This window comes from Caloenas nicobarica, chromosome 2, assembly GCF_036013445.1.
Source record: "Caloenas nicobarica isolate bCalNic1 chromosome 2, bCalNic1.hap1, whole genome shotgun sequence".
NCBI classification, from domain to species: domain Eukaryota; kingdom Metazoa; phylum Chordata; class Aves; order Columbiformes; family Columbidae; genus Caloenas; species Caloenas nicobarica.
Genome location: NC_088246.1, coordinates 104,238,418 through 104,263,024, shown reverse-complemented (window position 1 = coordinate 104,263,024; position 24,607 = coordinate 104,238,418). Strand labels below are relative to the sequence as shown.

The window sequence follows — 24,607 nt, the reverse complement described above, 5'->3', positions numbered from 1 at the left end:
CCCTGCCCGCTTTTCCACCCGGTCAGGGACCGGCCGGGAGGGTCTCACACGCCCCGGTGACCCCGAAGAGCTGCCGGTGAGGCCGCGCGGGGTCCCCACAGCGCCGGCAGCCGCCCCGCGCGCAGCCCCGCCCCCTCCTCGCGCGCGGCCGTTGCTCGCGCCGGAGGCGGGAGGCTCGAGGCAGCCCCGGCGGCCCGCCAGTCCTGTGAGGGAGCCCGGGCGGGCTCCCTGAGGCGCGTCCCTGCCTGCCGGGGCTGCTGCTTTCGGCTCCTCTCAACCCCCCGGCTGGCGCAGGAGCCCCTCGCCCGGCCCTGGGAGAGCTCTGCCGCGGGCCTCGAGCCGGGGCTGCGCTGTGACAGCCTCACCCTCACATCCCCCCTTGCTGCCGGGCGGGCTGAGGGCACAGGGAGCAGCACCTTTCCCCGCGCTTGGTGACGCCCTTTCACCCAATGCCCACCCCGTTTTCCTTCAGTTTTGTTTAAGGTAAAACCTAGTTCATTTGCTCTGGTCTCAGATGCGTTTCATGGCTTTGTTTGCTTGTTGGGCCGGAATGGACCTCCCTGTAGTAACAATTTTCAGTGCTCCGAACTATTGCTACCGTTGTGGCAACCAGGCTGCAATTATGGAACTTGATGATACTCTAAAATACACCTTTTTGCAGTTTGATCCAGCGCTGCGTAGAGGTGAACCGCATGTTACTCATCACGCCCCAGACTACTTCCTGTAAAGAGATTTTAGACCCGTACAGTTTTGCCATGAACCATATGTTGACCTAAAGAAAATGGGAAGAGAAACAGTAACTCCAAAGTGTCGGAAAATATTTAACATTCAAACTTGTTTTCACATGGACCAAAAGACATGCCGTATTCAAATACAAAGCCTCTTGTTGTCAATAACTGACCACTTTAGAGTGAACCAGTTCATTGCATGCTGGAGCAACATTGTTGGTCAAGAAACCAGTTTCTGGCATAGCACTATTTGTAGTTACTTTTGCTTTCTCTGAGAGACTGCAAATAGTAAGATGTAGACATTAACACCTTGTGAATACATTTAATTTTCCATTTAGCTGTAGCTTTATTCAGCATGACTGTAGATAAGAGTAGCAGCAAACAATCATTGGACCTTAAAGAATATTTTTAAAATAAATACCAAGGTCTCATATCTGTTTAATTTAATCGTCATGATTTTTCAGGGCAGCACCCTCTGCTGTGCTACCAGTACTGGGTCATGCTCATACATTCCTTGAGCGCCTCAACTTCATTGGCCTTGTGTTGTACACGCTTCGGCTTGATGACACACTGAGCATTTTTTGTGGGGTTTGTTTACACCATAACTTAAGTGGCATAAAGTTTACCCAACATGACCCATGGAGACCCTTTTACTTGAAGCTAGTGCTTTGGTAGGGGTTTTTTTGTACCTGATGCCTGTGCTGGTTTTTACACTGTTTCCCCGAAAATAAGACAGGGTCTTATATTTTTGCTCCAAAACTTATTACATTTTTACATGTATAGCTGGCTGGACACTATTTCAATTGACTTTTTAATGAACTGTACCTAGGGCTTGTTTTTGGAGTAGGGCTTATATTTCAAGCATTCTCAAAAATCCTGAAAAATCATGCTAGGGTTTACTTTCAGGATAGATCTTAGTTTCAGGGAAACAGGGTATCACAAGACAGCTCCGTACTCCCTCACTGAATGCCACCATGATCTTCTCCAGTTTGTTACAGTCAGCCTAATGGGCAGAGTAGGTGCTGCCCCACACAGCTTGGTGTACTTCTCAGCTTTAATAAGGTCGTTACTGAAAATAACAAGTATCGCCACAAAGTTCTTGTGTTTTACCTGCCTGTTCTGACACAAAACCAGCAGTAGCCATTCTCTGATATCCTGTTCAGCTTAGCAGGAGCTTTGTGGTGGTTTCAAGTTCATGTGGTGTGATTATCAGCATTTAAAGATGTAATTTCTCCCACACGTGTTAAGTTCTGCTTATACAGAAGGCAGTTGCGTTTATTTCCTATGATTTACAACTGGAAGATCTATGTTAACTGGTAGTTCTCTCTTTATCCTCTCCCTGAAGAGAGAAGCTTTTTGCAAGCACTCTGTCCCTTTAGTTTTTAAGATGGCACGCTGAACACAGTGAGTGTTTCCCACAGGGGATTTGGTCTCAAACAGCAAGCAGATCACTGGAGCGTTGCAGCATGCGTTTTACAACATCTTCACCACAAATATCCCCCAGTTGGCAATTCAGGATTCTTTTAAACATTATGAGAGCTGAGGACCCAGGCTTTATTCTCTATGTTTGTGAACGGACAAGTGTTTTTTTCTCATTCGTTTAAAATGGTCCTTTCCCTTAAGCTGTAGCTTTTGGAATTCTCTGATGAAGAGATAATCTTGACTGGCATTTAAAAAAAATCTGCTTTTCATGCTTGCTAGAAAAAACTTCAAATATGTTTTCCTTAAGGGTAAGAAACAAGGAAACATTTTATTTTAAATTACAGTTATAAAACACTGATCTTCTGATTTTTCTAGGATATGACCGAAGTTAATCTTTTTAATGTGGTACACTGTAAGCAAGGGAAAGCAAAATCAGAACAGCAAAGTTGTCTTTAACATTGTTCCTCAAAAAATGTTTCCAGTTCATCATTTTTGGATCGCGATTTGCAGAATTTCTTTTCAGGTGAATACCTGGTGATTTCATAACATTTGGAAACAAAATACTTATTGCTATCTTCACAGCACTGGTAAGATGATTTCCCAAAAGGGTTTTAAGTTTTGAAGGGGGGACATCTATTAATATTAAACAAGCTTTTTCTGGTGCGCAGTGTTTGTTCCTGGCTTTTCATAACAAGCGGAATTTCTACGTGCCCATTTTTCTTTGAAACATTTTGAATGAGAAAAGTGCTGTGGTTAAAAGGTGTTATTTTCTTTAAATAATGAAATATTAGATTTTTTTTTCAATAAATATTCTGGTTCCTTTACACTGACCCTGGCCTGTGCTGCAGTACATAGGATCGTACAACAGGCATCCAACAGGCTGGATAACAGCCATAATTCCAATATTATTCACATTCAATTTGTTGGTATTGCATGAAAGGATCACATTCTCAGTCTGAAATTCTGGGGTCTTTTTGGTGCTTTTTAGGAAGTTCCAAAAATGCTGGTGTTGCAACACATCTGCTCAGCGGTATGGCAATGAACACACAAGTACTCTCTGTATGCTAACTTCCTGTGAAATATCAGGTCATGTGCACTTCAGGATAATGGTTGTGGCCTGAGCCTCAAACTACCTCATACTCTTGAACACAAAATATAGCCAATAATTTCTGTTATAAGGCAAAGCTTAAGATGTGAGAGACAGCTTTGGTAGAACCACTATATGTCTAATCACATTCCACTCTCAGTGCCAGCTACGTTTTCTCTCATCTTTTGATAAATATGTAGGAGTGTACCTATTAAAAATTCCCTCCAAGACAAAAGACTGCTCTTCATTTATTTCTCCTTTCAGAACAAGAATGGGAGAACAAATTGTCTTTGTTCATTATTAATTATATAGCTGAATGCAGTTCTGGATTAGTACAGCTTTCAGTCTGCTGTAAGACTGTACTCAGTTCTGCATAGGTTGGAATACGGTGTTCACCTGACACTTGAGAAGAGAGACAGATTTAAGCAGGAAGCACCCAAGTTCCTAGTACCACTAGGGAGCCTGGTGTGGAGAAAAAGGAAAATATTTCTAGTGTGCCTCCATATTTCTGTGGTTTTCATTCTCTCCAACAGGCCAGCCATGGTTTTTGTATGATTTAGTGAGGACATAGCTGTTGAGCTCCTGGGAATTAAACTTTCTGCCAGATGGGAGGAGACCAACATTGAAGAGCGATTCCTTAGCTCTTGCATCCCAGATATATTCCAGCCTCAATCTAGACTGAAAAGAAGATGGAAAGGATGCTTTTGTCCTTTTCTTTACTCTGAATATTTGGATTCTTATAAATAATTATTTTTTCAAGTATAATGCATTATTTATAGCAAAAGTATAGAACTGTCTGTTTTAGTTGACCAGTTTATGTTATATTGCTTACCTAATCAGAAGATTATTCATTTACCTGATACCATATATTTATAAAGTTCTGTAAACAAATATCTGCCTTACAAAAATGAATTTAAATTTTTCTTTTTAAGGTCCAGGTGGCACTTCGGGGCAACAGTATAACATGAATGACGCTAGGCACCAGTCTCTTTTTTTTGTCAGTCTGCCAGAGTTACAAAAACTCTGTGCCACTACAGTAACGCTGAGTTCTTGGATACCAGAAACTGAGACAAGGAGTACACAGATAAAGATTTGCAGGTAAAGAGTTCTGAGTGTTATTATTTTCAGAAGCTGTTGGTGGCTGTTATTCAAAGATTTTATTAGCAGTACTAGAATTAACTGTAATAAAATCAGCAAAATTGTTAGCAGCAGCAGCAAACAGTATAATATTGTTGAAAATAAGGGTAGGTTTTTTGTGGTTTTTTTTTTTGGTTGGTTGGTTGGTTTTGGTTTTTTAGGGGGTCTTGCTGGCTATTGGGAGAAAAAATAAACACATTTCTATTATGTTTTAAATGTCATCAGCTGAAACTAATAAGGCCACCTCCTTCGAATTAATAAATAGTTAAAATTAATCTGTGTTCACATGCAGAATTGGAATGCTTTAGGTACATCTTTTGAGCTATTGTATTGTTTTATAGCAGTGTGCCCAGGTGGCCAAGAAGGCAAATAATGCCCTGGCTCGTATCAGAACTAGTGTGGCTAGCAGGACTAGGGAAGTGACCGTCCCCCTGAACTTGGCGTTGGTGAGGCCTCGCCTCGAATCCTGTGTTCAATTTTGGGCCCCTCACTACAAGAAAGACATTGAGGTGCTGGAGAGAGTTCAGAAAAGGGCAGTGAAGCTGGTGAAGGGTCTGGAGCACAAGTCTGATGAGGAGCGGCTGAGGGAACTGGGGCTGTTCAGCCTGGAGAAAAGGAGGCTGAGGAGAGACCTTATTGCTGTCTACAACTACCTGAAAGGAGGTTGTAGCATGGAAGGTGTTGGTCTCATCTCCCAGGTGACAAGTGATAGGACAAAAGGAAATGGCCTCAAGTTGCACCAGGGGAGGTTTAGATTGGATATTAGGACCAACTTCTTCACGGAAAGGGTTGTCAAGCACTGGAGCAGGCTGCTCAAGGAAGTGGTTGAGTCACCATCCCTGGAGGTGTTTAAAAGACACATGGATGAGGTTCTTAAGGATATGGTTTAGAGGTGGACTTGACGGAGTTAGGTTAACAGTTGGGCTCAATGATCTTAAAGGTCTTTTCCAACCAAAATGATTCTATGTAGGTTGAGACTCACCAAAAGTATACTTGGAAAGCATATGTATGCTCCTTAGTGTTCCTTGAGAATTATGTCATTCCCTTTAATAGGAAGTGTAAGAAATCAGAAATACTGACAAAAGGAACACTTCTGGAGAGTCCTGTTCATGTGCCAAGGGCCTGTAGTCCTTGTCCTAGACCACTGTGGGTGGGTTAAGAGCAAGTAACTTGGACTAGTCTGATATATTATACTGAACCACTTGAAACTGAAAATGGAATGTATTATGTTTGCAGAAGGTGAGGAAAATAAATTTAAGCTGAAAGAACCAAGTATGGAAAATTATTTTTGAATTTTTTTCTATCTTTTTTTTTAAATAGACAGTTGTTATTCCTGTATCAAGACATCCTTTCTGCACCTGTTATTGGAACGCTAAATCAAATTTCAGTTGTAATGGCGGTTAGTATCATTGTGTAAATAAGTATATGTAGTTACATACTGTTGTAGATGAGCAGAATGTACCTCACTCAAAAGAGAGAAGCAGCAATATATTTTCTTGAGGTAAAATAATAATTTGACAGAGTTCACTAAGTCCGATGTCAAGGTTCATCATATTAATTACTGCACAGATGACACATACAAAAGAAAATTGAGTTAGAATGACTCACACAAGAGACCGGAGGTGCAAAGAGTAAAGAGGACCCTCCCACTGAGTCATGAGCTTCAGAGTGCACCTCCTTGCTTTCTAAACTCCTTTTTGGAGCCTAGATGTGGCTGGATCCAATCTCCGTCTCAGACTTGGTCAACTGTTCATGTCTAATGGAATTATCCATACAATGTTTATAATATCTGAGTAGCCACATCAATTAGTAATATTTCATAATATTAATTCAGCATCTGTCAGTCATTTACCAAGGATCTGTCGTGGGTAAGGGATCTGTCCACCTTGGGTAAGGAGGGATCTCTTAGTAAGGAATTGTGAACCTTGATAGTTGTCCCTGCTCAAGGGGAGAGTCACCTGGCGTGCAGTCCAGCTGCCTGTCAGGGAGAGCTCAAAATGGATCCATCCTGATTCTAATATTTATAGGGTGAAGTAGTTGGCTGCTAGTCAATAGTGTAGACAAGACAGATGTCTTCATTTTAGCTCTCATATGTTGTTCTGCACTTTGGTTATCTTGCACTTTTGGGTTTTGAAACCACCTTTCAAAATTTAAGACACTTTCACTCACTTGTATTATACATGAGCCAGGGACTTTCCAGCTCACAAGTTCGCCCCAAGGACATGAGGCCTGTTGCTTCTTGGTCAGCTTGAACCAAAGTATGGCTAAGTATCAAGTGTGTCCATCACATGTGTATGTTTCTCTAAGAAGTGTTTTGTTTGAGGATCAAGGATAAGTAAAATTATGTCATTTAAAGCCAACTTTTATTTTTGTGCATTAGTAATGTAGATGACAGCTTATATCTTCTACTCTTTCGACGAAGTAGCCTTTTCAGATGGTGAACCTTTTGTGGAACAGAATGAACTCAGTTGGTAAGATGCCACCCAATTCACAATGGGAGCTGCAGGGGCAGAGTTCTGTGATTCTGTTTTGGGCAGTCTTTTGCTTGCTTGTTAATCTGTCTTCAGCTGGAAATGAAATTACACTATGACAAATGCCTGAACTAATTTTAGTTATTCTCCTTTAAAATACAGGATATGGTGTCTGCTTTAACTGTTCTTCAGTGTGTTTTTCTGAGGCAAAGTCACTTGTGGACCAAAATTTAATTTATGATTTGTTAAAAAACCCCTTAATTTCAGACATGCGTGAGGTTTTTTTAATTTATTTTTAGATACCATTCTACAAATCAGGAATATGTCAAGCCTACATAGAGAGACAAGGAGCTACTGTAAGTGCTGAAAGATGTCCCAGTTCTTAAGATTGTTACACTTGTCTGCAATTGCTGTTGCCAGAGATGAGTATTTTACATAGAGCATGCAATTTGCACTACAGAAGCCAAGTTCCAGGGTAAAAAAGTCTGTCGCATAAACAAAGTGTCTCTTACGAATCTGGATATAGTAAGAATACTTTGTCAGTCAGAAGTTTTAAGAAGTTCCTGAGCAATTTCACTAGATGTCTCCGCTGCAGTGGGATCCTGATCCTGTTCAGGGGCATTGGGGTTTGACCTGGAGGCAAGGACAGACCTCTCCTTTGTGCCAAAGACCTGCAGCTCCCCTGCTGGTGTCACCCCCTCTGTGTGTGCCCTATAGGTTCCATAAGTGGGGATGCTCACACAGCTGAACTGTCTCCCCATTCACATTTTGGGTTTATCCAGCCTGTGTAGGACAATCTCAGAGAAGAAACCTAAAAACATAGAGAAGAAGTTGAACCCATGAGCTTAAAAGCTGACACATTTTTAAACCATTATGCAGTTGGAGGTATTTTATCTTTGTTCTAAGAAATGTAAATGCACATCTGGTTTATTAAGACATACACCGTTCAGATATGCTTACATTACAAAACTGCTTTATGTTGATATGTGTAACTGAACTGCCATCACTAGATTTTCCAACACCAGCAGATTAGGAGCATGAAGTATATTTAATAACCATGAGCTGCAAGCAGATCCTTGCAGGATCTTGTTAGAAACATTCTCTTGGAGGTATATTAGTTAACTCTTTTTAACTCATTGTAATTAGTGTATTTTTCTTGACTAATGCTAACTGTCAATAGAGAGCTATGCAGGACAGACAAGCAGTCAGGTAAGTAGTACTGCTGGGTGAACAAAGCTACATTTATTTACTTTTCTTGTGATTGGAAGAAAATATCTCTGGTCTTGAGCTTGACAGTGGAGTTAATATATGTAAATTTTGGATGTTGTGCCTATTGTCTGGACAGAGATGCGCATCTAGTAAAGTACTCCAAATAGTTCAATTAATCTTTTCTCCAAGTCTATTTTCAGCCTTGTGAAAACATTAGATGAATTGTAGTGCAACTTACTTGGATGATGCATGAAATCTAAATGCCTACATCAAATATTGTGCTAACTTCCTCTTGCAGCTAGGTAGATGAAAAGTAAAGATGTGTAACATATACTAGGATTTGACTCCAGTAGCAATATCTTTGATTAAATTTTGATTGAAGCATTTAAAAAAATGTGTTAAGTTATTAATACTGTATTTTTCTTTTTCACTGATGTTATTAGCTGGAAGCACCACAACCAGTTAGTCCAGCCATTCTCCAAACCTGTCTCTCCTACACGCTTACAGCCAGACTAGCACCCAGGTGGAACAAGGCTGGTCATCTCTTGGTGCAAGGTATTTGACTCAGCTGGATCAGGGATCAAGCATTTAGCTTTCCGTTCTTTATCGTTGCATCATTTTCAATAATTTAATTTCCATAATTATTTCATTTCCATCATTATTTCATTCATTATATTCAATTATTCTTTCATCCTATGATTTTTTTTTTATTGCGTTTTTATTGTTCCTTTGTCCAAGTGCAGTGATTCAAGTTAACAATCTGAATGAACATATCATTCACTTTTTCATCTTCCTCCTCATGTTTGTAATAGGTGAAATAATTATTTCCACTGAATGCAACATATAAGATGAACAATTTCCAAACCAAATATCGCTGGGCTGCAAATGTCTTCTAAAAATTTGGCCCCTTTTTCAGATTCATGCTTTCATTGGTGTTACTTTTGCACATGGTTTACATGCTTTTCTAATGTGGAAGTGTTTTTCTTTCAGACCGTCTTCTTGTACCAAGCTTTGTCTTTTTAGATGGCAGTTCCTTTATCTGACATTCCTTTGCTAACTCCTGTGTAGGATGAATGTGAATTACCAGAGTATGGAAAATCAGATGTGTTTCAGCTAATGTTCTTCTTAGGCAGAGCAATGGTATAGATCATTCCAAATATACATTGAGAAAAATGTATATGTTATTATCTTCAAAATATATAGCTCTCTGAATGAAATAAACTTATTCAGGAATAGGAGCTAGAAGTAGAGGGCTAGATGATAGCTGATATAAAACTGGCTTCAGTGAAAGGTATTGACTAACAGCAATGTGACCCTGGTACGTGCAGCTTGTTTCATCATATATGTTGCTAAAGCTGGGCAAAACTCATGACAGATGGCAAAATATGTAGTAATATGATACAGATTTGCTTTCAAACCTGAGAAATTTATTAACTGTTAGTCAATTAATAGTAGTTCTGTGTATAAATTCCTTACTGGGGGGAACGACTGATGTATAAATTACTGTCCACCAATATACTTTCTTTTTTATATAAGATGTTAATGAATCAGCGCAAAGGTAATTGATAGAGGAATTTTTCTCTCCGTAAAAGGAACAAACCTTTCAGCATTAAAGACACACATAAATGAAACTGTATGATTTCTCTTTATTTTGCATAAAGACATTAGGCATATGGTTTAGAAAATAATGTCTGTCTATTTTATTTAAGGAAAAGATTTTTTGTCTCATACAGGAAGGCAAAATGCTGTTGGTAAGTATAAAATTCTGTTCATGGTAAACTTGTGAGAGCAAGGCATAGTTATGTGCTTTCATACTGCCATGACATTGGTATTACCAACACAATGTATTTTCAGTTTTCGTTCTGAAATAATCTCTGTCAAAGTACACTTGGTGGCAGATGATGCTCTGTGCGTAATAGTTGTCAGCTCAACTGCACCTTTGAAAAATTACCTACAAAAAAGATAATTTTTCTACTATTAATCTACACCCATAGATGGAAATTTACAATTTTAAAGTTACAATTATTACAATTAAATGCACTTGCGTCAAATTATGAGTCTTGCAACTGATGCAAAAGTTCTATAATAATAGATAGGAAAAAGAGCTAAAGTGACTTTCCTGTATGAACTGTATTTGCTGTTCACAAAAGTTAAGTCACAAAGCACGCTGCTTAGCTATTGCAAAAATTACAAAGTAATTTTTTAATCTAGCATGAAAGTTAAAGATTACATTCGGGAATATCGAAGGCTAAATTTGTGACAGGGACATATGTTGAGGAACATAATACATTCAGTCCCTGCGCTACAGCTTGCTCAGAGCTGAGTGGATGTTCTGGAGATGTGTCAATAAATGCTTATCTTGTACTTAGAGTCTTTCCTATTGACGAGTTCTGGGTGCATAATACTGGGTCAGATGACTCAGTACAGCCGATGGTTATAATAACTCTATTTGGTTTGAAAATGGGTGTTTGTGTATCTAGGATATGAGTGTCAAGTATCCAGCTGCATGGACAGCCATGTGTTCCTAGGAAAGTGTACTGTATGGATAGTAATTCATTATTATTTTAAATTTTCACAGTTAAAATGCAATTAACTTCAATTTTCATGCCGAGGTAGTCTAGCCTTTTGATTTTCAAGTGCAGCATTTTGACTAACAATTACTTTAAATGAACATTTGGTTTAGCCTTCTAACAGATGAACTGCGGTTAAAAACAGGGCTTCATGGTTTGTTTTTGTTTTAGTTGTAGATCTCAATGTATCAGAGAGACAGCTTTGCATCAGTGTGGAGCCTTGCTCGATTCGGTTGCCACCCCCTGAGGTATAAAACAATTTTGTATGCCTGTATTTGTCTTACTGATTTTTATCTTATTTTCTGTTAGGTGACTTGCAATTAGCATGATGGGGATAGAAGCGCTTATTTCTGATTGTATTAAGACAGTAATCTTACTCATTGACTATCTGCATCTTTTATAAGTGCATAACATCCATATTATATCTATATTCATGCATTCTAGCAAGCATTGTAAAACTGAGATTCTAAACTAATTAAGAGACCTTTCAAAAATGCTAGCAGAATATAGTAGTGAACTGTCTTTATGATTCTAGATTTCCTTCTAGCAGTGTTTTCCAGAAGCCATTCACTGGCTCACTGTAATACATAGATAGTTTTGAGCATCATCTTAAAAGTGAAGCTACAAGTAAGTTGTCAGAACTATGTTTAAAGTCGCTGTATGTAATTATTCTGGAATCTGCTTCATTTTCTATGCAGCTTCCAAAATACTGCAGCAGCCTGGACTATATTGCTTTTAAGCATAATTAATAAATTGATTAAGAAATCATGGTTGAGGTTGAAAAATTACCATACTTTCTGACAGCTGTGTCACCTTTGTTGAATATGTACAGGGACATATATGTTAGGCTTGCTGGTTTCTTCAGAAATAAGTATTTCTGATCTGAACTCTTCTTTGTTAGAATAGAAGAATAGGATTTCTTCTGTGACCTAGTTGGACAGTGAAAACGTTAAAGCTATCTATAGGAATCCATTTCCAAAATGACACAAAGCAGTGATGGAAGCTATCATGATGTGGCTTCATTATCAGTTTGATCATTTTAATACTTTCCTAAAACAGAAATGGCTAGACTTTCTTGTCAGTAAATAAGTGCAAGCCCTGGTAGACTATAGACAGAGAAAATGTTTCTCAAATCTCAGTGTTTGATTGGCCCCTACAGTCAAATATGTGAAAATGTGTGGTGTTTTTTGACTTCTCACAGGGTGAAACTGTATGTCCTGTTAATTCTGTTGCTTGGATCTTTGCACTTGTTTAGGCAAGTTGGCATACACAGTTACTGGACTGTCAAACATGGGTTTCTGATTTGAACTTTAAAAAATACGCATGAAAGTGAGACAGTTCTTAGTTTGAGAAGTTCCTTTTGTACTCTTACTTTACTAATAACCTTTAAACCTTGTACTTAAGTGTTGGAAGTGTAGGCTCTAACAAGATAGTGTACAATTTGATGATGGGAATATCTCCTGGAATAGTCAGTCTGTGAAAGCTGATAAAAGAATAATAATGTATAAGCTTCAGTATACTGTGATACACAATTATTTTTGAAAATTTTGATTTCGTACTGTGTAGAAGTATTTGCAAATATTTTTTTTTCTGTTTTAAGCTGGAAGATTTTGATATTTCGGCAAACACCTTAAAATTGTTTGACAGCAATGAAAATACAGTTATTCACCAGCATTCCATATTAAGTAACTGGTGCTATGTTTTGCCAAGGTAGGAGTCTGTTTACATTTCAGCAGAACCAAACATTTCCTGGAATGCTTGCCACACAAACTGTGGATTTGATGTTAGTGATAAGAACACCTCTGTTTTACAATCTGTTTTACATTTAGGAATCTTTCTTTTTTACTTTTATGATTTCAATGTTATGGAAAATGAGAAAAAATAATCAGTGAATCATAAATTGCACATTTAGTTATTTGAGTTTTGGTATTCACTCTGCTACTTCTGTCATATGCAAGAGCATTACTTCTTCTCAGATATAATTTTAGCAGAAAGTGTCAATTAAAAAAACCATATTTCCACCTTGGCCACAAACTATCTCTATTTTCATCTATGATTTTCATAATAAAAATATGAGAAGTAATGATATATTTACTTTTGTTCTACATTCACTGGTAGTGAGTATTACAGACAAGAGAAGTTAGGCTTGTAGCCACCAAGTTCTTTTCCATACTTCAGGAAATATTGCTATTGTTCTGTCATAAACTTAGGAGCTAATGGTATTAATCCAGAAAACACAAAAATAGTCCGTAAATACTTTGAATGCCAAAAATAAGATTTACTCTTTTTTTCGCAAAAGTCTGGTATATTTTCAGCTGAGTTTTATGGCACCCTGTCTAAGCATCCCTTCTTTACCTATGCGCAGCATGAAAATGGGTCAGATCATAAACATCAGCCACATAATTCCTCCAGAATCTCCTTTCCATTCATATACAGAATTTCAGATGCACTGGAAGAATCTGGTAAGAAACAATATACATTGCTTTCTTTTTTCCCTTCCCTTTTGTGTACCTATTGAGTTTGTATTTGTAATACATGTTTGTGGTTTTTTTAAGTATGGATATATTCTTCCAGAAGATTTTGAAGAGAAAAAAATATACTTCAGTGTTTACTTCAAACCAATAGGGGAAAGGTTCTTTACGTATCCTTTCAGAACATTTTTGTTATGTTTCCTCTATTACACTTCTAGCGAAGCTCTAAATTTTCATTTTTGAATGTGCCCCATTTTCTTCTTCCATAATTTCATAGAAGTTAGTGGAGAATTGTTTCACTAGACAAATTGGAACAAAATATTTAGTCAAGTCGCTTTGTCTTAGTATTGCATAATAGTAAGTCAGATCAGTTTGTTTCACAGCTTCTGTAAATATGATAATGCCACTCTAACTGGTGATGTAAAAGGAATAATTAAATTCCTGTAAAAATATGGCCAACAAATATCTGTTTTAAAGGTAATTTTCCTGCTATGAAAGACTAGACTAAGGATTACTTATATTGAGTGAACTTTACTCTGGTAGATTAGTATGGTATAACCACGTCGAAGTCCTGTAACTTGATAAGCTTCAGACCCTTAAGCAAGTGCTTTTGTTCACCTTTTTGAAAAAGCTTTAGATGTGTTCCTGCTTTCTTCTCAATGAAGATAATTCATAATTCCGGAAATGTAAAGAAACTTGCTATGTATCCCTGAACACTTATTCAGGTACCCTTTAAGTTGCATTCGAAGTCAGCCAGTGCAGTATTTCCCTAGAACAGATTCAGAAAGTGTGTTGAGCTCTTTTCTTTCTGACATGAAGCAGAATCTTTCACATCTATGTGGATTTCCAGTAAAGATGACAAGTAAAGCCCTTTATGCTACACAGGAACTCTCCAGGGCTCCGGTGCGTGTAAGGTTTTTTTTATAAACATATTCATGGCATTTACTTTCTTCATGATATGAAGTGGTCTTTATCACATTCAGAATGCAGTAAGAGAGTAAAACTATGCTTTTTGTGACAAACAACTATCAATCATGTAACTTTTAATTACATGTATAATTAAATATTATATTGCTATTTGCCATTGTTATGTTGTTCACATCACAAATACATTAAAAAATTGGACTTAATGTTAATTAGTTGCTGTCAATATTTGCAGTTCTGTAGACCTTATTTTACAGTTACACTTTCTCACACTTCTTCCATAATAATAACAATAACAACAACAACTATTATTGTTACAATTTATTTTTTAAAAAGCAAAAAGTTCTGTGGAATTACACATTTAAGAGCACTCAAGCTGTAAGATTTACTTCATGGCTGGTGGTGGAAAGGAGGCAAGCAATCAAAACTCCTTTAATTTGTGGTTGTGACAAAGGCTGAGACTCAAATTTCTTTGGTAGTAGTGTGTGAAAGAAGAAATGAAGTAATTAATTCTGAACAAAGAATAATGACAGAAATTGCAGAGATTGTAAAATACTATAATCCCCTTTCAGAAAGCAGTTCCTGTTTATGTCTCTTCAATGATCAAAGCTAGAATGGCTCCTCTTTGTCATCTGTGGTTTTTATAGACATTCAAACTGCCTTTCGCTCATAATACAGATGCCCTTAGAAATCTTAAGAGACGAGGAGCCCTGTTAGTCAAACTCTCTGCAGACTCCTTCAAAAGGGGTAGACATTACCCAGTTGGAAAACACTAAACCAAGATAATGACAGTCCTTTAAGTCTTTCCTTCTGAGAAATATGATATTCCAGCACACTTTATAAGCAAAGAGCTAGGAGGAGGAGGAAACAAATCTTCATTTATAGTGACAACAAAATATTGTTTAAAAATATAGTTAATTCTAATTCAGAACAGGAAAATGTATTGTTGTATATTGTGATGTGTATTAAGTAGATATCATATACCGATGCATTAGGTGACACTATCAGATATTTTAATCCAGTTCATTCAATTTAGCAACTGTCGTTGTATTGCAGGAAATAAAATCTAAGCATATGAAACTGGCTGGTGAGATGGTTTGTGTAGTATCTCTAACAGAAGCTCCCCGAAGAAAACAGACTTTGCCTAAAATTTCTTCATCGTGCAGTATGGAAAACAGCCACTGGATGGAGCGTTTGATCAAAGAGCCAGATACACACACTCTTTTGAGTAGCCGTAAGGGTACAGAAGAGGTTGACATCGAAGCAACAGGGAAATCAATGAATAATAGGCAAATACCAGGAGTACCAGAGTTACCAGTTGTGAAGTCTTTAGGAATGCCTGTAAATTCAGCCTTTGAACTCCCCCCGCAAAAAGTCAGCAAAATTATACCAATTTTCAAAGGAAAGTTGTTGCAAATGAATGGGAAGACCACAAATCAAGTGGATGGGAAGAAAAGAGAAAAAGCTGAAAGGCATTCACCAATTAAAAGTATGGATGTTTCCTCTTCTATGCTGAGTGTGTGCAAATCCAGCATATTTCAGGTTTACAAGCCAGTTAAAAATATGTCAGTCAAAAATCCTACTCATAGCAGCATATTTCAGGTAATGAATGCGAAAAAATATGCAAAACATGATATACCTGTATTTCAATGGAAAACAGGGTCCGGTGGACAAACGACTAATTCTGATTTTTCTGATAACTCAGCTTCAGGTGGGAATTCAAGTGAAGTCAATCACAAAAAGCCAAATTCTCCTTCCTTTCTTAGGAATGTTGGGTCAGTGCTTCAGAAATCAAACATCAATCTGAGTTTGAATACATGTGCATCTCCTACTTCCAGTGCAAGAAGAGGAAAAAAGTCTGCAAGTCAAAATACTATGCAAGTTCTTGAGAAACACCACCAGTCAAAGAAAGTACCTTTGCAAATTTGTAAATCAGACAATGAAATGACAGGTTTTGGTTTATCACAGCAACAAACAAAGAGATCAAATGGAGGAGCAGAGTTAAATATTCATGAATCTGTCTTAAATGATACAATGTGCATTGCCAAAAATGAAGGAAATAAAGCAGCGTGCCATTCTGAGGCCTGTAGTGCTAAGACAACCAGTCATCATTCCAAATCTAACTTTGAACAGGTACGGTGAATAACAAGGCTTATTCTCACTGGTTCTCACAAATTCGGTAATGTTAAGCAATAAAGAGCATGACTTTGATCATGTTCTACCATCATTCTAAATACAGTCCTCTAAAATTTCTACCGGATAAGTTAATGTTTGCAGCCACTGCTGCTTTTTTTTCCGAAAGGGAATGTGATCTACTGTGTTGTCTGAGATATACACTTTTTTTAATTTGGGACTTTTAAGATGGAATGATTAGTTTTCCTTCCTTTAAGACAGTTTATCAAGATGTGTGTGAGGTGAAATTCACATGGTGAAATTTTTGGTGTTTGACCTGTCTTCATATAACACCACATTAATGAACAGCTGGAAGGAATCTCAAACCTCATCAGTTGTGTAGTGCTGACTGCAGTGTGTGTAAGGCATTGTGCTGTTAGACAAATATGGAACTTTGACAAATACAAGTTTAATTATAATTACAATTAATTGCAATTACAATTTCACTGAAAGCACAAGTTGCAAAAGGAAAAATTGCTGCTGGGCAGAAGGAAAAAAAATCTTCAGAGTGAGGGTTGTTAAGTACTTGAAGAAGTTGCACAGTGAGGTTGTAGAATTGTTATCCTCTCAGATTCTCAAAACTTGATTGGATGGGGCCCAGATCAGTGTGATCCAACTTTGAAGTTAGCTGTGTTTTGAGGAAAAATTATGATTAGATGACCTCTAGAGGTAATTTGCCACCTAAATTTTCTATGATTCTGTCTGCATTTGAATAAAATAAACAGCTGAGCTGGTTTCAGTGGAATTTTCATGAGGATGCTATCCCACAGATTGGGCACATGGCTGAAATCTATTGTGCTTATTGTTTTTTTCACCTAAAAAAGGTAATTTGGTAGGTTGTTTCAACTTTGTGTTATGAAGGCACCTTTTGAAAAGTAGATAATTTTAACAAATAGAATGATACTGGCTATTTTGCTAATTGATATATACATTTCTGTGCTTTAAGATGATTACAGGGAACGATTATCTGAAATGTGAAACCTTGACCTCAAAACCAACTTCCTCAATCAAGGAGAGCAACCTGGAAGTATCTGTAAAGAAAGGTGGTGCCAGAAAAAGACAGGTAAAAAACCCACACATGTACACCCCTTAATCCAGTCTACAAGGACCTGAATGAAGAGATAAAAAGGAAAGTTTTTTTCATTTTAGCGTGTTCCAGTTAAAGTGAGGAAACCAAGAAATCTTATTGAGACCACTCTGGATAAAATGAACCATTGGTTATGTTACTGTTACTTCAAGTGTGCATTTAAAATATTTGCCTCCTGCAAAAGATACTACTAAAATGAAAATGTTTAATGATGTTACCTAATGTAAATATCTTTCTGAAGCAGATTTTTGAATTCTACAGAAAGCAGTTTTATACTCTCTAATATGACTATGGGCATTCTCATTGGCTCTGTAAGTGTCTCATCTTAAGTGCTTGAATTCAGCAGCATTCCATATAAATGAGTTCCAAAAGGCTATTTGGAATTCATTCTCGGCCTTTAAAAGGTGTATTCTCTTAATTATTTAATGTATTTCAGTTGCTATTCTTTTGCTAGAGGGGTGAACAGCAGGGCTTGTATGGGTTCCTAATACCATTTGTGGGTTTTTAATACTTTTTTCTCTGGATACTTCTCTATCATAGTAGTGTATACTGTTAAAATCATCTTTAAAATATTTTTTCATTATTTTAAAATATTGCTTTGATGTACCACTGTGCTACACTTCTGTTTCTAAATATTAATATGAGTTCTTTAAAACTCAGTCCTTTAAAACTCAGCTGTATCTTCTGTCTCCTTCTCCTTACAACCACTTTCTTAATGTTTTTACTATCTAGAAATTAGGTGGATTAGAAAGAACAGGTCCCAAATTCCCGATGCTCAGTATAAATGTATTTTCTTACTTAGATATGTATGTATTATTTGTGATAATAGCCAACTGAAAATACTGTGCAATAACTCTAGAAAATAAGCCAGAAGGAGGAAAAGTTGCGTGCACTCAATATGCTTTTCACCCAGGTCCCCTTGCCTTTTATATTTCACCTCAACTATGTGACCATTTGAGGTCTCATTACACATGCTCAGTCCGAAGTGCCTTTAGTGAAGTGGGTGTTGGTCTGTTTTCCCAAGTAACGAGCGATAGGACAAGAGGAAATGGCCTCAAGTTGCACCAGGGGAGGTTTAGATTGGATATCAGGAAAAAATTCTTCCCGGCAAGGGTTGTCAGGCGTTGGAACAGGCTGACCAGGGAAGTGGTTGAATCACCATCTGTGAAGGTGTTTAAAGGACGTATAGATGAGGTTCTTATGGACATGGTTTAGAGGTGGACTTGGCAGTGCCAGGTTAATGGTTGGACTCGATTTTAAAGGTCTTTTCCAACCGAAATGATTCTATATAAACTTACCATGTCAACAAATGTCATCATTAACTGTTCATTAAGAACTTAAGAGTACATATCCATAATTCAGATACTTCCCCTCAGTTTTCTTTTTTTAGCAGATCTTATTTGTCATCTTTTTGTTAAGGCCAAATATGAGACAATTCTGCAATATTTAATGGTAGTTAGAAGAGCACAGTCTGTGCTATCCATGCAGTTCAGAAGGAGCCATTAGAGCAGCTTCAGGGCCCTGCTGCAGGAGCACACACCTACCCTGGAGCTCAGGCTGCAGCAGGGAAGAGAGGGGCTGCTGTGGGAAATGCCAGGGAAAGGCCCTTCCTTCCACAGGGCCACAACTTAGTCCCTAGTTAAGACCCAGCACAGTGGTGCTACAGCAGTACAGTCAGGAGTCAGTCTCACAAAGAAGAAAAGAAAAAGAGCAACTAAAAATAACTGTGGTTATAAGAATAGCAACCCCAAGGATCTTTGTAGTGAAGAGACATTTCTACCATAATGTGAATTAAGTGCTGAAGTCCTTTGCCTGCCACTGGGAATGACTCGTTCACCACTAGGGCTTGTGAACCTGGGCAGACTGGACAAGCAGAGACCTTGCAGCTGGTCTGGCAGCACTGATGGGATGGAGAAAGGGCACTGTCCTGTCCTAGTCATGAGTGACAAGTGCCCCATGCCAGTTCCTCTCCCTCCAAGCAGGCTGTGAGTAGCACAGGTACCAGCCTGAGCCCTGTAAGCTGCTTTTAGGAAGCGTCACGAGACAGCAAGTTGTCGCTGTCTGCCACACTGCCAGTGCAGCACTGGCACTGCTGGAGCCAAATGAGGTGGATGCACAGCTCTAGGGAAGTCTCAGGAACAGGAGAGGGACTTGTCCCTTAACTGGGGTAGGTATGGACTCTCCAGTGCTCATTAGTCTGATTCTTCTTCTCTCCAGATTAAAATACAAAGGTTCTGACTGGGGACACCGCTAAACACTTCTCTGAAGCCTTTGTCATTATCTCATGTTTGGACACCCAAAGTGATCAGTTGGTTTTGAAAGTCCTGGCTGCCAGCATGTAAAAGGGTATTTTCAAAATGGCTCTGGGTATAATTATTTACCCACCGTACATACAAACATACTTTAAATTATGCTGGAAAATAGAAACTTCTGTGAATTACTTCTCATATCATTCAACTAATCTTTTCACTCAGAAACAACTTTTTAGTTGAGCTGGTAGCTTAGTATTACTGCTTTGTTTGCTTCACTGTTTTTTGCCTTTTGTTTGTTTTTTGTTAACAGAAAGAAGAAGGTTATTTAAAATTAAAGAAAGCCAAAAGAAGTAAGCCTTCTATTTAGGATGTTCTGGAGTACTGAAAGAAAACTCCAGGTGTGTTCATTACAAATTTTAAATATTTTTTCTTTATTAAAATAGTATCACATCTATAGTAATTTCTACTCTTTTGCATCATGATAATGGTATTGCCTGTTTCCAAAGGAATCACTTTACTGAACAAATGGCTCCTAGAGCAAAATGAGAAGGTAGCAGAAGCTAAGATTTCTTGGGTTTATTGGACACTAGCAAATAAAGCTTTGATTTTTTGTGAAGCAAACAACATTAAATACAAAGGCATTTTGTACTTAGTAAAACTCAGAATTTGGTATAAATGTGTATTTTGATTGGCTCATTTTCTTTCAGACTAAAATAAACTTGGTTTTTGTGCTGCTGAGTTTCATTTGAATCTGAGCTGAAGTTAAAACCATAAACCATTAAAGTGAAGCTATGTGTATTATTTAACATCATTACATGAAATGGGGTGGCTAAATGCTTTTGTGGTGCTAAAATCTAATCCAAGGACAAAATGGTCTGTCAAACAAAATGAATCAACTTAGTTTTGTGACCAGATATTTCAACCCACGTCGTGGGTGGTTGTTGATAGTAGTGTTGCAGGATAGAACAAGGTTTTCCTTTGAATATTCCTTTAAATATTAACAATACATATGGCATATGAAAAACACTGGTTTGATTGACCTAAGGCCTATCACACATTATCAGCAGTTAAACATGCAGGAAGGACTAGCCTATACAGTTAACTGTTTCAGAGATAAATAGAAGTATATTTATTCAGAAGAAAATATTGATGTAAGCAAGAGGGTCACACAGGCACACCACCATAAAAATGCATATTGTACAAAACGAATAGAAAAATATAGCAATAAAGAAGGAAAATATAAACTGTGCACCTTTTAATCTGGCTTTTGGCTTCAACATAAGTGATAGCAAGTAGCCAAATATGCATTTTGTTTCAGAGATGCACTTTATGTCCTTCCCTTCTTTGCGTGGATAAATTTCCTCAGGTGAACATGTATATCAGTTGTCTGCTTTCCCTAAAGGAAGTCCATTGTATGGATGGAAACTTTCCACACAGAGCCTTTGTACTCCAGTATTCAGCATATCCTGTTCCTGGGTCTAGCATTTCATCTCTCCTGCTTCCAGCCAGGCAATTCAGGCACAGTCCTTCTGCAAAGGTGACCTGTTCTAGTGGTTCAGTATACATATCTGTAGGTCCATATCTGTGACTTTCACTGAGGACAGATGGACAGAAATAGTGTCTCTGAGCATGGTCAGAACTTGATTTTTTTTTAAACAAAAAAAATCTAACTTTTTTCTTCTTTATGAGTTAGATACCACAGGAACCTTGATCATGGTAGGTGATGCTGAAGTCCTAGAGAGGAAATAGTGTCTTCCATAAAACATTTAAAATATGCTTTCTAAGAATCCCATTGGTATGGGCTCTTCATTGGTGTTGATGATTTTTAAAGAAAACTAGAGCTAAAATAACTTCTGCAATTGGATCTGTGCCTACAATTTTGACCTTGACAAGCTTTGCTCTGAATGTCTTTATTATGTATTACTACACATGCATTCAGAGTGCATGTTTTCATTTGAACACTTGAGAATTACTTTTAAGTTTTCAAATTTACTGTGTAGCAAGATTTATGGGTGAGAAGGTCTTATAATGGAATTCAATGATGTAGTCAACAGGAAGGTCTTGGATCTATAATTCATGGCAGTAAAAGCATTTTTTTACAATTATCTTGCAAAAAGGGTCAGTTTTTATGACTAATGTGCCAGATTGCACAGCTTCTTAAGTTGTCCAGGAAATCACAGCATAATCCAAATTTTCTTCTTTATTTTGCTGGTGAAAATAGTGAGTATGTTAATAAAGCAACGTGAGAGAAGTATTTAACGTTTTAAGAACTTGGACATTTGATTCCAATACTAAATCATTCTCATTCATTCTGTTTTTACTTATGCGTAGACAATCCTTCATTCTCTAGGGAAGGACTCGGGCTTTTCTTTGGCATAAAAACAGTACATAGATATTAAGCATGAGTTTGAGATACCTCCCTCCTGCCCCCATAGTTAGGGGTCTGTCTGGGTACATTTTTCTGTTTCAAGGCCATGCAGATTGGGCCAGTGGAACAGGGAAATCAAGTATTTACAAGATAGATTTGCATCATTACAAACAGTGGTGCTGAAACAGAGATATACAAAATAGCAGCGCTGAAGTTCCCAAGCCTTTTCTACTCATCCGCGCAGCTCTTCCTCTTGCTTTGCTCCTGTCTTGTCATATGATACTGACCTTTGCTTTTAGTTGCCAAATTTCATTTAGCAAATGAGAAGCTACAAATTCATCACATATAGTAATAATAGTATTATTTTACATGAATGTAATTGCTGCCGTTACTGTAAGGGTATTGTATGAACACAAGATTAAGGCAGGGGATCCACACAACTGGAGTTAAGTAAAAATTAGCAGCAGTTTTGTATAGAAGGGCTAGAGATTTACTGAACTGTTTCTTCTGAAAGGTGGGTTGCCCCAAGCCAACATTTAGGAATTTCTCTTCTAATTAGAAGTCTACGGTACCGCAATTTCAACAAAGACATCTTTCAAATGCTTTCTTGATGTGAAATATTAGGTTAAAATAACACCTTTTAAGATACTGCATTAATATAATAGCTTGAGCTGGTTTTGTGAAGAAACAGTTTTAACTTAAGTTTGAAAATATTTGCATGGAAATCGTATGTGTTTCTTAAGATTCTGTCTCTTACTTTCTTGTAGCATTAAGAATGTGGTTTGGCTGCCTGATCTCAGCTGGTTAAGAACATGTGAACAAACTTCTGCAATTGAAGTTCCTTCCTCCAGCACCACAACTGATTATAATATTTTGAAGGCTTTAAAACTGAAAACCTCAGAGGAAGAATAAAGCTGAGCATAGTATCATAGCTTTATCAAGGGGATAATTCTTTCTCGTTCTGTGTAAAAATGCAGACATTTAACTTGAATGCCCTAAATCCAAACTTTGTAGACAGAATGCAAATACAAATATGGAAATACAGCAATGTATGTTTGCATATTAACCATACAGTTCTGAGTTGTCTTTTGGTTTCTTTGGTGATCTAAACTTTTTTCCTCCATTAGATTCCCAAGAAGGCATTAACATACTTGAGGATCTCTGAGCTTTGTGAATTTTACTCTTTTTATTTCACAGCTTTGGTACCTGTTTTTGTATGAAAAACTGAGGGTTAAAGACATACAGTCAAGTGAACCCATGTATCAACAGCTTCTCCAGACAGTTTAGGTTAATAAGCCTCTAATGAATTTGAAAATTCAGCTAATTGCTTAGTTTTTGAATGACATTATATCTGTGTTAGTACTTGCTTACACACTTAATCATTCTTCCAGTTACTTTGACGTTTCAGGTCTGTCTTTTTATGATACAATTATATTTAATTCTTAGCAACAATGTCTGGGCCTCTTTGTTTCATCAGTAAAACATTCCTAAATAACTTTTCCATGTCAAGTCAGGTGGTTAGAAAATAAGCAGTACATTTTTTTTCTTAGGGGAATAATCTGAAGGCTGGATTTGATTCAAGCTTCATTAATTCTTGTTATGATTTTTAATGAATTTCCATTTTCAGAAATGAAATTGCTCTGTAAAAGATTTTTTTAAGACTAACAGATAATGCCATTCTTTAGCAGTTCATGCAGAATGTGTATAGCTGCCCTTTGAATAATTTTATTAGCATAAATGTTATCTTCAATTACCTACCTGAAGGTATAGTTACAGATATATATGATTCTTGCCCTATAATTGCTCTTTTTAAGTGAATATTACTATGTTACCTGGAAAAATGAGAATCAAAGGTCACACTAGCTCCTAAACTCAAACAATATAGAACTGTAGTTTGACACTTGCTTTGGATATACATTTGCAAACTTTTTTCCTAAAGGAATTGGTACAATGGAAGTTTATGCACTTATTGAAAACCTTTTTAGGTTTATATTGCCATGGCTGTATTTTTATTTACCTCAGTTTTCAAAGCAGGATTTTTCCCTACTACAATGACAACTTTTGTTTTGTTTTTTTCTTGAATGGCGATTGTTAACATAGCTCTAATTTAATGGTGGCAGTGCTTAAAAGGAAGTGGGTACTTCAACAACATGTAATTTTCTCATATGTAATAGAAAAAATACAAACCAGTGCAAATATTACAAAAATTAGAGCAATATGCTCAGCAAGAAACAAAATTATATTTACATTTTGTCTGGAAATCGGTCTGCAAAGGTACTTTTCAAATGCTGTTGATTAGTTATTCTTTCAAAGGTTTGAGTATACATAATTGATCTTTTTCTTGTCTTACAATATGGAAAAGCTTGCAGAGCATTTGCCTATATACTGTGCTATATAAATGAGTACTTCAGCTGATCTGTTTCCTGTTGTTGCTGTTTAAATGCTGCCGGTTGCCAGCATTTGCCTTGTATTATAACAGAAGTCATTTTGCATTATTCGTGCATTTTAAAATGTTTACATCATTTTGTGCTATCTATTCTAGTACTCAAAATACAGAAAATGTAATTATTGCAGATCCAATTATTCCATTTAAAATAAACTACTGAATTATTCATTTGTGCTAAATTGCCGAATACTTCCTGGTCTGTGCTGTGGGGAAGGACACTGTTATTCTACCCCACCCACCTGCTCCTTGTAAATGTATAGTAA

General features: G+C 37.3%; 1 protein-coding gene across 1 annotated transcript; it reads left to right on the top strand.

The window, feature by feature from the left end:
- The first annotated feature begins 402 nt into the window (after nucleotides 1–402).
- Nucleotides 403–22,714, top strand: C2H18orf63 (chromosome 2 C18orf63 homolog). The gene is made up of 15 exons (XM_065629588.1): nucleotides 403–483; nucleotides 4,170–4,335; nucleotides 5,695–5,773; nucleotides 7,145–7,201; nucleotides 8,498–8,609; nucleotides 9,764–9,805; nucleotides 10,796–10,872; nucleotides 12,225–12,334; nucleotides 12,990–13,086; nucleotides 13,180–13,265; nucleotides 13,821–14,004; nucleotides 15,076–16,152; nucleotides 17,138–17,254; nucleotides 19,841–19,928; nucleotides 22,666–22,714. The coding sequence occupies exons 2-14, from the start codon at nucleotides 4,202–4,204 to the stop codon at nucleotides 19,895–19,897; spliced, it is 2,229 nt and encodes a 742-aa protein (XP_065485660.1). The 5' UTR covers nucleotides 403–483; nucleotides 4,170–4,201; the 3' UTR covers nucleotides 19,898–19,928; nucleotides 22,666–22,714.
- Nucleotides 22,715–24,607: the final 1,893 nt, after the last annotated feature.

Coding starts and splice junctions, on each gene's coding strand:
- C2H18orf63 (XM_065629588.1), top strand. CDS start 4,202: ATGAATGACGCTAGGCACCAGTCTCTTTTTTTTGTCAGTCTGCCAGAG. Junction 8,610..9,763: donor TGGTCATCTCTTGGTGCAAG/GTATTTGACTCA, acceptor ATTTTATTTAAG/GAAAAGATTTTTTGTCTCAT. Junction 9,806..10,795: donor AGGAAGGCAAAATGCTGTTG/GTAAGTATAAAA, acceptor TTTTTGTTTTAG/TTGTAGATCTCAATGTATCA.